General features: G+C 40.3%; 1 protein-coding gene across 4 annotated transcripts in view; it reads right to left on the bottom strand.

Annotated features, from left to right (window-relative positions):
- Positions 1-13,050, bottom strand: part of scaper (S-phase cyclin A-associated protein in the ER) — a 213,899-nt gene that overhangs the window by 173,599 nt on the left and 27,250 nt on the right. For all 4 annotated transcript variants that reach the window (XM_087310256.1, XM_087310257.1, XM_087310258.1 and 1 more), the window contains 3 exon segments: positions 6,573-6,673; positions 4,818-4,934; positions 174-301 (listed from right to left, as the gene is read on the bottom strand). In XM_087310256.1, coding sequence (XP_087166382.1) covers positions 174-301; positions 4,818-4,934; positions 6,573-6,673 — 346 coding nt within the window.

Raw genomic sequence — 13,050 nt, 5'->3', positions numbered from 1 at the left:
TGGGCCCTTTTATGCTGTTGTGTCATCACTCATATCCCTCCGGCCCTTCGTTTGGGACGCTTTTCATGAACCGGCCCCCATGACAAACTAATTGAATAGCCCTGGTACATTTACATAAACAAATAATAGAGATGCATTCATTTTTGAACATAAATGATTGTATATTAATTCACCTGGTTTTTCAGCAGGGATGTAGACGCTTTGGCTAGGGACAGGTAGGGAATGGGAAGATTTGACCCGGTCGGCCCAGCTTGGTCCAGTGTGGGACAGACGTGCCACAGCCAAAGTGGGAGGAGGACCACTGCATAAAAACACACAATAACAAACCCATTTAACAGCAGAAACGCCACTGTTGCTCTAAAGGTGGATTTGACCAAATCTAAATAACATATTTTTAATAAAACATTTCTCCAGGTCATTGACTTTCACTAAAACACACACAAAAAATGTACTGTTTGCTCAAACTATTTATTCAAAATGAGCTGAAACAACATCATTTTTTGAGAAGTTTTTGAGGAGGCAACTTAATTGTTTTATGTTTAATCCACTTACATTTGTACAAAACTAAAATGAGTTAACTTAAATCCCTCATGTTGTCCCAACACAAATTGATTGTGTGGAAACCAGCATTTTTTACAGTGTAGTGTAATTTACACTCATCTGGTGTTCAAAATAGTTTCAATAAAAGCAGATACAAAAAAACTAAATGTTTATAAAGGTCACACTTTATTTTATCATAATATATATCAATACGTACTACATAAGAACAAATAAAGAGCCAAAATCTTGATAATAGTCCAGCCTGATCTCACGAGAAAACGTAAGTATTTTACGTTTTGCCAATTTAGTGGCTAATTCGTACGAATTCGTACGAGTATAGTCGTTTGAAATTGTACGATTTTTAAAAGAAGGCGTGGCACCTAATCCCACTCCTAAACCCAACTGTCATTGGGGGATGAGCAAATCGTACTAAATTGTACGAATTAGACCGTACGAATTCATACGAATTAGCCACTAGATCAAAAAGTTACAAATTGCCATGAGATGAGGTTTTCATTCAGGATGTCTCTGTACATTGCTGCATTCATCTTTCCCTCTATCCTGACTGGTCTTCCAGTTCCTGCTGCTGAAAAACATCCCCACAGCATGATGCTGCCACCACCATGCTTCACTGTAGGGATGGTGTTAGCCTGGTGATGAGCGCTGCCTGGTTTTCTCCAACCGTAACTTCTGGCATTCACTCCAAAGAGTTTAATTTTAGTCTCATCATTTAAGTTCAATCCAATGAGGCTCGCCTGCTGCTCCTGATGCCGCTTGCGTTTAAACAAATCTCGTTTAATGCTTGAATATTTAAATATTTTATATTCGAAAATACATTTTATACTTGAATAAATCTACATTACCGATGCTGTAAAAGAAACATTATAAAATTGAAAACAATCGCATCAATCGTTCACCAGAAATGTATCAGTGGCTGTAAAACACTTTCTATGCATGCACCTCATTGCATCTCTACATCTCCGGACACTAGCTCTGTCTACTCCAGAATCTGACGAATTGATTAGCTGTAGGCTCTAGATCAGTCAGCTGAAGCGTTGTCATACAGTGTTATGCTGGATTTCATCAATAGCCTTGCATTTACTAACAGACTATATTTGAAGTGTTTGGAAGTAATTCGCGTTTTCCTTCTGTTGAAAAACGTCATAAGAACAATGTTTAGTGGCTCACTGTATTAGAGCAGTGTTTTTAAAAGTCTAAACACTTTATTGATATAGTATACAACCAAGCACAAGTGGTCAGAACACAAACGAGTCGCAGGTGATGAAGTATTAAGCGTTCTCCCAAAGTAAAGTGTGTCTGAACCAGGTCCAAGCAAAATGCCAGCAGGTGTCTGTAGCTCCGCCCATTCTCCGCCTCTTTGCCCTTGCTTGGTATCCCGCCGTGGGTGCGATGACGCGCAAACAAAATGGTGACGCTTGGCCACGCCTACTTGTGGCTTCTTTTGCGCTCTTTAGAAACCTATGGGTGACGTCACGGACACTACATCCATATATTTTACAGTCTATGGTCCTCGCTCCTCATCCTTACTGAACCGTGACAAAAACAGTGGGCGTGACTTATTTTTTCCACTGCAAGCTGATTGAATGTAGTAAAGTAGGCATTTCATTCATAAAAACCGGGATTCAGGAGAGTTATTACAACCTAACAGGCACCTCCTCCTCACCGTTTCTGTTTCTCAAGTATGGTTAAGTATGTTAGCCACGCCCAATTCCTCAGACAGAAATAATCTGAGAATTTAACCGAAAACAACAGGAAGTGCATTTTCAGATTTCAATTAAAGATTAGAAGGGCAAACTATTTAATTTGTTCTAATGACATGCACAGATGAATTGTTCACCACAAAACTAGCAATGTGAGCTAGCAAACTCAATATGGTTAGTTTTGATGTCATGTGTACTTTAAATAACCTGCTTTCTATGGCGAGCCTTAGCATCATGCGTGGGGCATCCTTAAACATTGGGAACTAAAGCGGAAACTTCAGAGCGAGGGCCCTTTCTCTCTGTCTTGATCGATATCCATTTCCTGAGGCGTCCAATTACAGCGTAATACAGACATGAACGCCCATGCTTCAGCAGTCTTTAACCACACTTAGACCTGCACCCCCACTGCCTCAGGCGCAGACCCGAGGAGAACCCGGCAAAAATCGCATTAAACCAAACGCTCAGGCCCGTTTGCGGATCGATTCCCCTTCTCGTCCCAGACGGGCGTAGTCTTTCCGGTCTGGTGGTGAGGCACAGATATGCATCATATCTGCCATTGATTTGTCCATCTGAGCATTCAGTGGTGCTTTAATCGGATTATGAATTGTCTTCCTTTCACACTAGCCGTAAAAAAAAGAAAAAAGGCAAACGCATCTAATGCAGGAAGCCTCATTGCTGGATTGTGAGAGTCGGCACAATTCGCCGACAGAGACAACGATGTCAATTAGCACAGCGCGTGCAGGGATAATGGCTTGAGGTCAGATTTAACAGATATACAGTTGAAGTCAGAATTATTAGCCCTCCTGAATTATGAGCACCCTGTATATTTTATTCTCCAATTTCTGTTTAACAGAAAGAAGGTTTTTTTTTTCAAAACATTTCTAAATGTAATAGTTTTAATGATTCATTTCATATTAGTAACCGGTTTATTTTTTCTTCTCCATGATGACAGTACATAATATTTTTTCAAGATACTATTATTGAGCTTAAAGGGGCATTTAAAGGCTTACTCCCAAGGCCATTTACACTCACCGGCCACTTTATTAGGTACACCTCAAATTTCTAACCAGCCAATCACATGGCAGTAACTCAATGGATTTAGGCATGTAGACATGGTCAAGATGATCTGCTGCAGTTCATGCTGAGCATCAGAATGGGGAAGAAAGCTGATTTAAGTGACTTTGAACGTGGCATGGTTGTTGGTGCCAGACGGGCTGGTCTGAGTATTTCAGAAACTGCTGATATACTGGGATTTTCACTCACAACCATCTTTAGGGTTAACAGAGAATGATCCAAATAAGACGAACTATTCAGTGAGCGGCAGTTATGTGGGCGTTGTTGATGCCAAAGGTCAGAGGAGAATGGCCAGACTGGTTCCAGCTGATAGAAAGGCAACAGTAACTCAAATAACTACTAGTTACAAACGACTTCTGCAGAAGAGCATCTCTGAACACACAACACGTCCAACCTTGAGGCGGATGGGCTACAGCAGCAGAAGACCACACCGGGTGCCACTCCTGTCAGCTAAGAACAGGAAACTGAGGCTACAATTCACACAGACTCACCAAAATTGGACAATAGAAGATTGGAGAAAGATTGCCTGGTCTGGTGAGTCTCCATTTCTGCTGCAACATTCGGATGGTCGGGTCAGAATTTGGCATCAACAACATGAAAGCATGGATCCATCCTGCCTTGTATCAACTGTTCAGGCTGGTGGTGGTGGTGTAGTGGTGTGGGGGATATTTTCTTGGCACACTTTGGGCCCATTAGAACCAATTGAGCATCGTGTCAACCCCACAGTATTGTTGCTGACCATGTTCGTCCCTTTATGACCACAGTGTACTCATCTTCTGACTTCCAGCATGATAACAAACCATGTTATAAAGCGTGAATCATCTTAGACTGGTTTCTTGAACATCAATGCTATCAATGCATCTTGAACAAATGCTATCATGTCAATATGGAGCAACGTCTCTGAGGAATATTTCCAGTACCTTGTTGAATCTATGCCATGAAGGATTAAGGCAGTTCTGAAGGCATAAAGGGGGTCCAACTCAGTACTATTAAGGTGTACCTAACAAAGTGGCCGATGAGTGTATATAGTGTGTACTGTATTATTATATTGTTTAACTTTTTAGACTTTTTATATGAACTCTCTCTGGAATATTATGCAGGATTTATTGAAAAGCAATTAAGCATGAGAAAAACGCGTCTGCTCACCTTGCCGCCATAACCGGAACTCAACTTTTTAGACTTTTATTACTCCCATAAAAAAGGAATAAAATAATAAAGGAATAAAAAAATGACTGGTCAAATACTTATTTTCAAAAAATTCTACAACAAATCTTAACCCAGCTTTTACAAAGTCTTAATGAAATTGTTGGACACTTAAAACCATTTCCAAACAACACTGAGAAATAATCAATGATGAAAGTACAGCAGATTTATTTAGTTTGTTACCATGGTGTAGTAAAACTCTAATGGATATGAATATGGGGCAGAGAGACGTGTTTTTAAGAGATCCTGCATTGTATGGATAGGACGAGATTGGCCTACCCAAAATTGAGGGCACGACGAACACCTGGTGATGGAACAATCCGGTCTGAGGAGGGGCTAGACATCACATGGCGTCCTGGTGACATCTTTCGAACTTCCCAAGCCAAAGACGTGGGCCTGTGGTAGGATGGATCAAAAAATTATTAAGTCAAACATTTGCTAGCTGAACACATGTATGTGGGTTTGAGTTTGTGTGTGTATGTGTGACATTTACAAGTCAGAATTATTAGCCCCCCCTGTATATTTCTTCCCCCAATGGCTGTTTTTTCTGTTCAATTAAGATTTTTTAAAGATTTTTTCGAAACATTTATAAGCATAATAGTTTTAATAACTCATTTCTTTAATCTTTGACATAAAGACAGTAAATAATATTTGGCTACATATTTTCCAAGACACTTCGATACAGCTTAAAGTGACATTTAAAGGCTTAACTAGCTGAATTAGGTAAGTTTGAGTAATTAGGCAAGTCATTGTAAAATGATGGTTTGCTCTGTAGACAATCAAAAAATAATATTGCTTAAGGAGGCTAATAATATTGACGTCAATATTATTAGACTCCTTGAGTAATATTATTTTTTGAAAAAACTAATTGGTTAGGTATGGCAACCAAATTTTGACGTCTGATAGACGTCATAGTGGTAACGTCCACACAACTTCAAGCAGTGACATCATTAGATGTTGATATTTGGTTGGTTTTAGGTTGGACATTGATGTTGGTCCGACGTTGAGCTCTGACGTCAACTCGATTTTCATTTCCAAACAAGATGCAAAGTCCCCACCACGTTAGGGTACTACATCAATCTGATGTAATGTTGAAGTCTAGATTAAGTATCGACGAAGCTAATAACTAAGGGCCGTTCACATGTTGCGTCTTTTGCATTATTTCTTTTCTTGCGCGCATATCAGGAGTGACATGCACGCGGCATGACGTGTTCATGCTTTTCAGGTGCACGTAGAAGAATGGCGCAAGCGCACCGTGAGTCAAATCAAAATACTCAGTAAATATGATGCTCAGATTAAACAAATACTTTTTTTTATTCTTATTTTATTTATTTATTCATTGTTCTGTCATTTATTTTCAGCATAAAATTATTACTTATGTTTAAATGCCAAAAATTTCTATTTACTTATTTTTAAGTCCAAAGAGAAAACCTTTTTATTATTATTATTATTATTATTATTATTATTATTTGGTAACTGAGAAGCAATAAATAAAACTTTCAAATATAAGGAGATGTCATGTAATTTTCTAATTTTTACATTTGAAATTAATAAATGCATAATAATTGTGATAACCGTGAAAATAGTGATTGTTCCTCCAAAAATTCCTTGCTCTGTTAAACATCATTTGATAAACATTTGAAAAACAAAACAAAATTGACAGGAGAGCTAATAATTTTGGCTTCAACTGTATGTGTGGCTGTTTGTGTGTGTGTGTGTGTGTGTGTGTGTGTGTGTGTGTGTGTGTGTGTGTGTGTGTGTGTGTGTGTGTGTGTGTGTGTGTGTGTGTTTTCAAAAGAGCTCTGTACAAATTAGCACAACTTAAAAGCTCAGGTTTTTATGCCATAATCAATGTACTCGTGTTGTGGTCACTTACTCATTACGGCAAAACCATGAATCACCTCAAACTGCTCATTGATTAGGCTGAAAGGATCGCATTTCAAACTGCAGTGCAAAAGACTCACCAGTGGCTTTTGTACATGTTAAAGGCAAGTTACAATTTTAAGTGTGTGTGTGTGTGCGTGTGTTAATCACCTGTTCTGAGCATCTGTTTTTTCCAGCTTCTCCTGCAACTGGATCCAGTCTATTAGAGCTTTGAAGTCTCGCACATAGTTATCCAACATCATCAGCACCTCCTGGGAGGGAAAAACAAGCACTGTCAGGTTTGAAGAAAGCAAAAAGATCCAACAGAAATTTATTAAACCAACCAAACAAAAAAGGCAAAGTCTTATCTAAAGCCGCTTTTCCACTGCACACAACAAGTGACAGACCGGAATTCATTCATTTCCAATGGAGAGTAGTCCAGGAGCTGTGTGGAGTTCTGATCATATCCGTATGTGGAAAATTCGGTTCCTATTTGAGCGGCGGATGTGATGTATTCCTGTGTTTTCCAATCAGGTCAGAGTGAGCGTGATGAGGATTATTAGTCTTTTTTGATTAATTTTTGTTAAAAAAATTCTATTCAAAAGTAATACAAAATAATTTTGTATTGCAGTCTCCAAATTCTCGCCAAAATCTTCAAGGGTTAATTAATGTCTAGTATTTATTCATTCATTCAACCATAGTGAATGCACGGTGAATAAAGACTCTTGCTTTTGCATTCCTTTATTTTGGAAACTATGAGAATCAGCTTCTCTCCCATGGTGCACAACAAAACTGAAAATTCTATGCAACTGCCACAAGGGGGCGTATTGCGTCAGTCTGTCTGAATGTCGTGTGCAATGGAATTACGGCTTAAATGGAAAAAATGTTCTTGTTAAATCTGCCAAAATGGTTTTACGAACTATTAACCATCAAAAGGTCAAAGAGGGCAAGAAGTGCCCTAAATTTGTCCAACCAACTGAATTGAAGGCACAGTGCTTAAGAATCAACTTCCACTAGTTCCATTCATTGGAGTTCTAAAAGGTTAACGTTCATCTTGCAGATAAATTTTGTACCACAACGATCTGGGCTGTTCATCAATATCAAGAAGGGACTTACAAGAACGGACCAAGAACAGAAGAAGAGCAGACGAAGGATGGACCAAGAACAAACCAAGAAAAGACCAAGAACAGACCAAGAATGGACCACGAACGGACCAAGATTGGACCAAGAACGGACCATGATCGGACTAAGAATGGACCAAGAACAAACCAAGAACAGACCAAAAATGAACCAAGAATGGACCAAGAACATACTAAGAATGCCCCAAGAACAGACCAAGAACTGACCACAAATGGACCAAGAATGGACTAAAAATGGACCAAGTACAGACCAAGAATAGACTAAGAATGGACCAAGAACAAACCAAGAACGGACAAAAAAACGGACCAAAAACGGACTATGAAGAGACCAAGAACTGACCAAGAACAGAACAAAAATGGACCAAGAACAAACCAAGAAAAGACAGAGAACGGACCAAGAACGGACTAAGAATGGACCACGAACGAACCAAGAATGGACCACAAACAGATCAAGAACAGATTAAAAATGGACCAAGAATGGACTAAGAATGTACCAAGAACAGATCAAGAATGGACAAAGAACAAACCAAGAACAGACCAATAACGGACTAAGAACAAACCAAGAACAGACCAAGAACGGACTAAGAATCGACCAAGAATGGACCAAAAATGGACTAAGAATAGACTAAGAACAAACCAAAAAGAACCAAGAACGGACAAAGAACGGACCAAGAACAGACCAAGAACAGATCAAGAACTGACCAAGAACAGAAAAATGGACCAAGAATGGACCAAGAACGCACCAAGAATGGACTTGCATTCATTCTCCTGCCAAATTACCTCTGAAGAACAAGCTCAGAAGACCATGAGAACACCGAACGTATGATGTGAGATGCTGCTACTCCATGCAAACGGTTACTCCATATTTTACATTTCTGTATGTTAGTTATGTTTTGATCTTTTATTGGTCTCACAGATTCACGTAATGCAAAACCACAGGTCAGAGTTCCCCAAGATTGAACTTTAGAATGCAGCAACATGCAAAACTTGCTTACATTTCAGCAGCATTCACATTAATCTATGGGGCAAAAGTGTAGTTTGACTAAATAAAAATGAATGTTTCACTTAGGGAAACTCCTGGGATAAACAAGTTAGATTATATCTCTGAACCGCAAACAAAGCTGCAGTCACACTAGAGTTTGAGCATGCGAAATTCTATCGAACGGTGCAGTAAAAAGGGGCTGGATAAAACAAGTTGATGATTGGTCATGGTTTAATCTTCTATTGGTCAAACATGCCAGCAGTTAGCTCTCTGCAACTCTCACATGGTCACCCACTGAAGCTAAGCAGGGCTGCGCCCGGTCAGTTCCTGGATGGGAGACCACATGGGAATGCTAGGTTGCTGCTGAAAGTGGTGTTAGTGAGGCCAGCAGTCTCTGCGGTCTGTGTGGGACAGTATATTGATGGGGACTCTATAGCGCCGTCTTTGTCTCTGGTTTGAACCATGCTTGAGCCCAATTGAGAGCACTCACACTTCTCAAACGATCTGGGAAATGGGCCTAGGCACGGTTCGGACAGCATAGTGTGAGTACGCCCTTAAATATCCAAGGATGTCCTTCGAAAAAGAGTAGAGGTTTAACCCCGGCATCCTTGCCAAATTTGCCCACTGGCCTCTGTCCATCCCCATACACCCTCAGAAATAAAGGTACGTGAGGGGTCACTGGGGTGGTACCTTTTCAAAAGGTAAAAATTTGTTCCTAAAAAGTCCATATTAATACCTCAAGGGTACATAATTACTACCTTAACCCCTTCAGACCCTGCGTCCATTACAATGGACATCACATGACATCCCATTTTTCTGAAATTTGGAACATAATTCAGGTCTGAAGGGGTTAAATGTACAAAAGGGTTCCTCCAAAAAAAATTATGTACTATATATACTTTTGAGGTACCAATATGTAGCCTTTAAGTACAAATATGTACCTTTTGAAAAGGTACCACCCCAGTGATAGCTCGCCTGTCTTTATTTCTAAGAGTGCATCATAATTGACTTCATCACTTGGTCTCTCCACCAATCAAAAATTGCATCGTCCAGGTGGATGCTGCACACTAGTGGTGGATGAGGAGATCTCCAAAAATGTGTAAAGCGATTTCAGTGTCCAGAAAATCGATATCTAAAAGTAAGGAATTATTATTAATTATCATTATTATTAACGTGAAGCAAAAATCGCAGGTCAGACTTCCCCAAGTTTGAACTTTTGGAACTGATCGACGTACAAAACGTGTCACACAAGCTTGCATTTCCAGTCAGCAGCATTCATGTGCAAATGAATAGCTGTCAATAGGGCGAAAAGTGCAATGTGCACTTCCCTCCCCTTTTTATTTAGCTGCTATGACTTCTGGGACTTTAAATGAGTGCAAGTCTGCTTTTGAAACATTCTCAACATCAAGAACAAATTCGGGTTCTTTCAAGCATCCACTGTTCTTGCAGTCTTGAGTATTGCAGTTACATTTAAGTGGCTGATGATAATGTTGGATGAGCACACAAAATTGTTAAAGAACGTATATTGGGAAAGAGCTCTGACAATGCAATAGTGCAGATCAGCCACCCACCCTGAAGCCTCCTTTGTGGCATCTCTGAAGGGACAATGAGAAAGCCAAGACTCCCCCGGCAGAATCTAGCGAATTCTCAGGTAAGCAGTATCCCGGACGAGCCCCCTATTTCTTGTCTACACTGAGAATCTGCTGTAAACCAACACCCCGTTGTCTCTACTAAACAGTGGGCATCTAAAGCCACTGAAGCACATCTCACACAACCCTCCCTCCCACCTGAAGCACTCCATTCACAAATGCCAGGAGGGGACAAAAAGAAAAGGATGAGGGCAAAAGAAAAGGGGGGAAAAAAGAGTGCTGCTGCTTCTTTTCGCCTCAGTGGTCTTCCACAAGAGGTGCGGCTGAAATTACCAATTAGCTTTGCAAAAGAGGGCTGGCAAATCTGATTGGAGCTGTAATCATTTCTAGTTACTGGCAAAGAGTGTGCATCGAATGACGAAACGTTCATTGTTTATCCGATATTCAATCTGCGAGTGCCGCGGGGACTCTGGGGAATCCCTTGGCTCCAACAAAGACACCAGAGAGTGTCGAAGAGCCTCGCCACAACACAAATAAGTACAGGTCTGCAAATCTAGACCTACCACAGACTCGTAAGACTACAGCAAACCTGTCTGCAGCTCCTAAAGATGCCCAACATTGTTTTAAGTTACAAGCGTGTACACTGTAAAAAAAAAAAAAAAAGGCATGACTACTATTGATTTTGTTTGCCTTATTCTTAGGAATTTATAATTGGGCTCAAATTATAAAATTAAGACAGGAAAACATTTTTTTACAGTGTATAATTCCTACAAATCTTTTTCCCCTTCAGATGATACATGGATGCAGGATATTTTTTACAATATCAGAAAAGTGAAGATGCTTACTCTCTGGATCACTCAAATCTTTTAATAAGATTTGAGATCCCATTTTTGGACTATATCAAAGGTTTACCTGTACCTTATACACATGTACAAGTATACACTTTATTAGATACACCTTACTAGTACCGGGTTGGACCCCCTTTTGCCTTCAGAACTGCCTTATTCCTTCATGGCACAGATTCAACAAGTTACTGGAAATATTCCTCAAAGATTTTGCTCCATATTGACATCATAGCATCACAGTTGCTGCAGATTTGTCGGCTGCACATCCATGATGCGAATCTCCCGTTCCGCCACATCCCAAAGGTGCTCTATTGAATTGAGATCTGGTGACTGTGGAGGCCATTTGAGTACGGGGAACTCATTGTCATGTTCAAGAAACCAGTCTGAGATGATTCAAACTTTATGACATGGAGTGTTATTCTGATGCAAGTAGCCATCAGAAGATGGGTACACTGTGGTCATAATGGAATGGACATGGTCAGCAACATTACACAGGTAGGCTGGGGCATTGATACAATTTTCAGTTGGTACTAATGGGCACAAAGTGTGCCAAGAAAACATCTCCCACACCATTACACCACCACCACCAGCTTAAGCCATTGATACAGGGCATGATGGATGCTTGCTTTCATGCTGTTGGCGCCAAATTCTGACCCTAACATCCGAATGTGGCATCAGAAATCGAGACTCATCAGACCAGGCAACGTTTTTCCAATCTTCTATTGTCCAATTTTGGTGAGTCTGTGTGAACTGTAGCCTCAGTTTCCTGTTCTTAGCTGATAGGAGTGGCATCCTGTGTGGTCTTCTGCTGCTGTAGCCCATCTGCCTCAAGGTTGGAAGGATTGTGCGTTAAGAGATGCTTTTCTGCACACCTCTGTTGCAACAGGTGATTGTTTGAGTTACCATCAGCTGGAATCAGTCAGGCCATTCTCCTCTGAACTCTGGCAAGTAATTGCTCACACAGAACTGCCGCTCACTGAATATTTCGTCTTTTTTGGACCATTCTCTGTAAACCCTAGAGATGGCAGTGTGTGAAAATCTCAGTAGATCAGCAGTTTCCGAAATACTCAGACCAGCCCGTATGGCACCAACAACAATGCCACGTTTAAAGGCACTTAAATCACATGTCTTCTCCATTCTGATGCTCAGTTTGAACTGCAGCAGATCGTCTTGACCATGTCTGCATGGCTAAATGCATTGAGTTGCTGCAATGTGATTGGCTGATTAGAAATTTGCGTTAACGAGCAGTTGAACAATAAAGTAAAAAGTGGCCGATGAGTGTATATTAGTAAAGTACATCTATTGTACCTCAGTTTATGTTTATTTATTAATTCTTTGAGTTAATATGAATGAGGGTGTTGAAGGGCAACATCTTACCATTTACCTCTCTATCAATATTCAAGTTTTAGTTTTATACAAAAGAATAAAATAATTCCTACAAAACCCCTTAATAAGTTATAAGTGAATTCTCCGTTTAATTAGAGCTACGTGGAATCGACTGATCTTGCATAATCACTCTGCATCTTCATCACGTTTGCCTCAGTTCCAGAAGCATCATGTGTCTCATAATATTAGGTGGTCCAGAGCGCACAGACCTCCTGTTGGCTCAGACGCAGAGTTCAGGTGCATACAGATCAAGATCAGGGTCTGTGGTGTGACTGATTCTCTGAATTAAGAGGGGGGCAGCAGGCAGTACTGTGAAACAGGCGTGTGTGTGATTGATGGGTGGTAATGGGGGAGTGGCAATTGAGAGAAGAGGTCCACAGTGCTTTTAGTTAATAGGGGAGTCAGGCCCGGTGAAAGATGTGTCCAGCAGCAGGCCTGTTGATTAGGGCTAGGTAACAAGACCAGTGCTGTGCCCGAAACCGCATGCTTCTCTACTATATAGTATGTGAAAATTCATCTATAGCACTTTTTTCAATGTAGATTGTGTCAAAGCAGCTTCACATAGAAGCTTGTAGTGAATTGAACAGTGTCAGTCCAGTTTTCACAGTTTAAGTTCAGTTCGATTTAGTTCAGTTCAGTGTAGTTTAATATTCACTGCTGAGAGTCCAAACACTGAAGACCAAATCCATCAATGCGCAGATCTACAAG

This window comes from Danio rerio, chromosome 25 (assembly GCF_052040795.2).
Source record: "Danio rerio strain M-AB ecotype USA chromosome 25, GRCz13ab, whole genome shotgun sequence".
In the NCBI taxonomy this organism is placed as follows: domain Eukaryota; kingdom Metazoa; phylum Chordata; class Actinopteri; order Cypriniformes; family Danionidae; genus Danio; species Danio rerio.
Note: the sequence above shows the minus strand (reverse complement) of the source record. Positions and strands in the feature narration are given on the sequence as shown.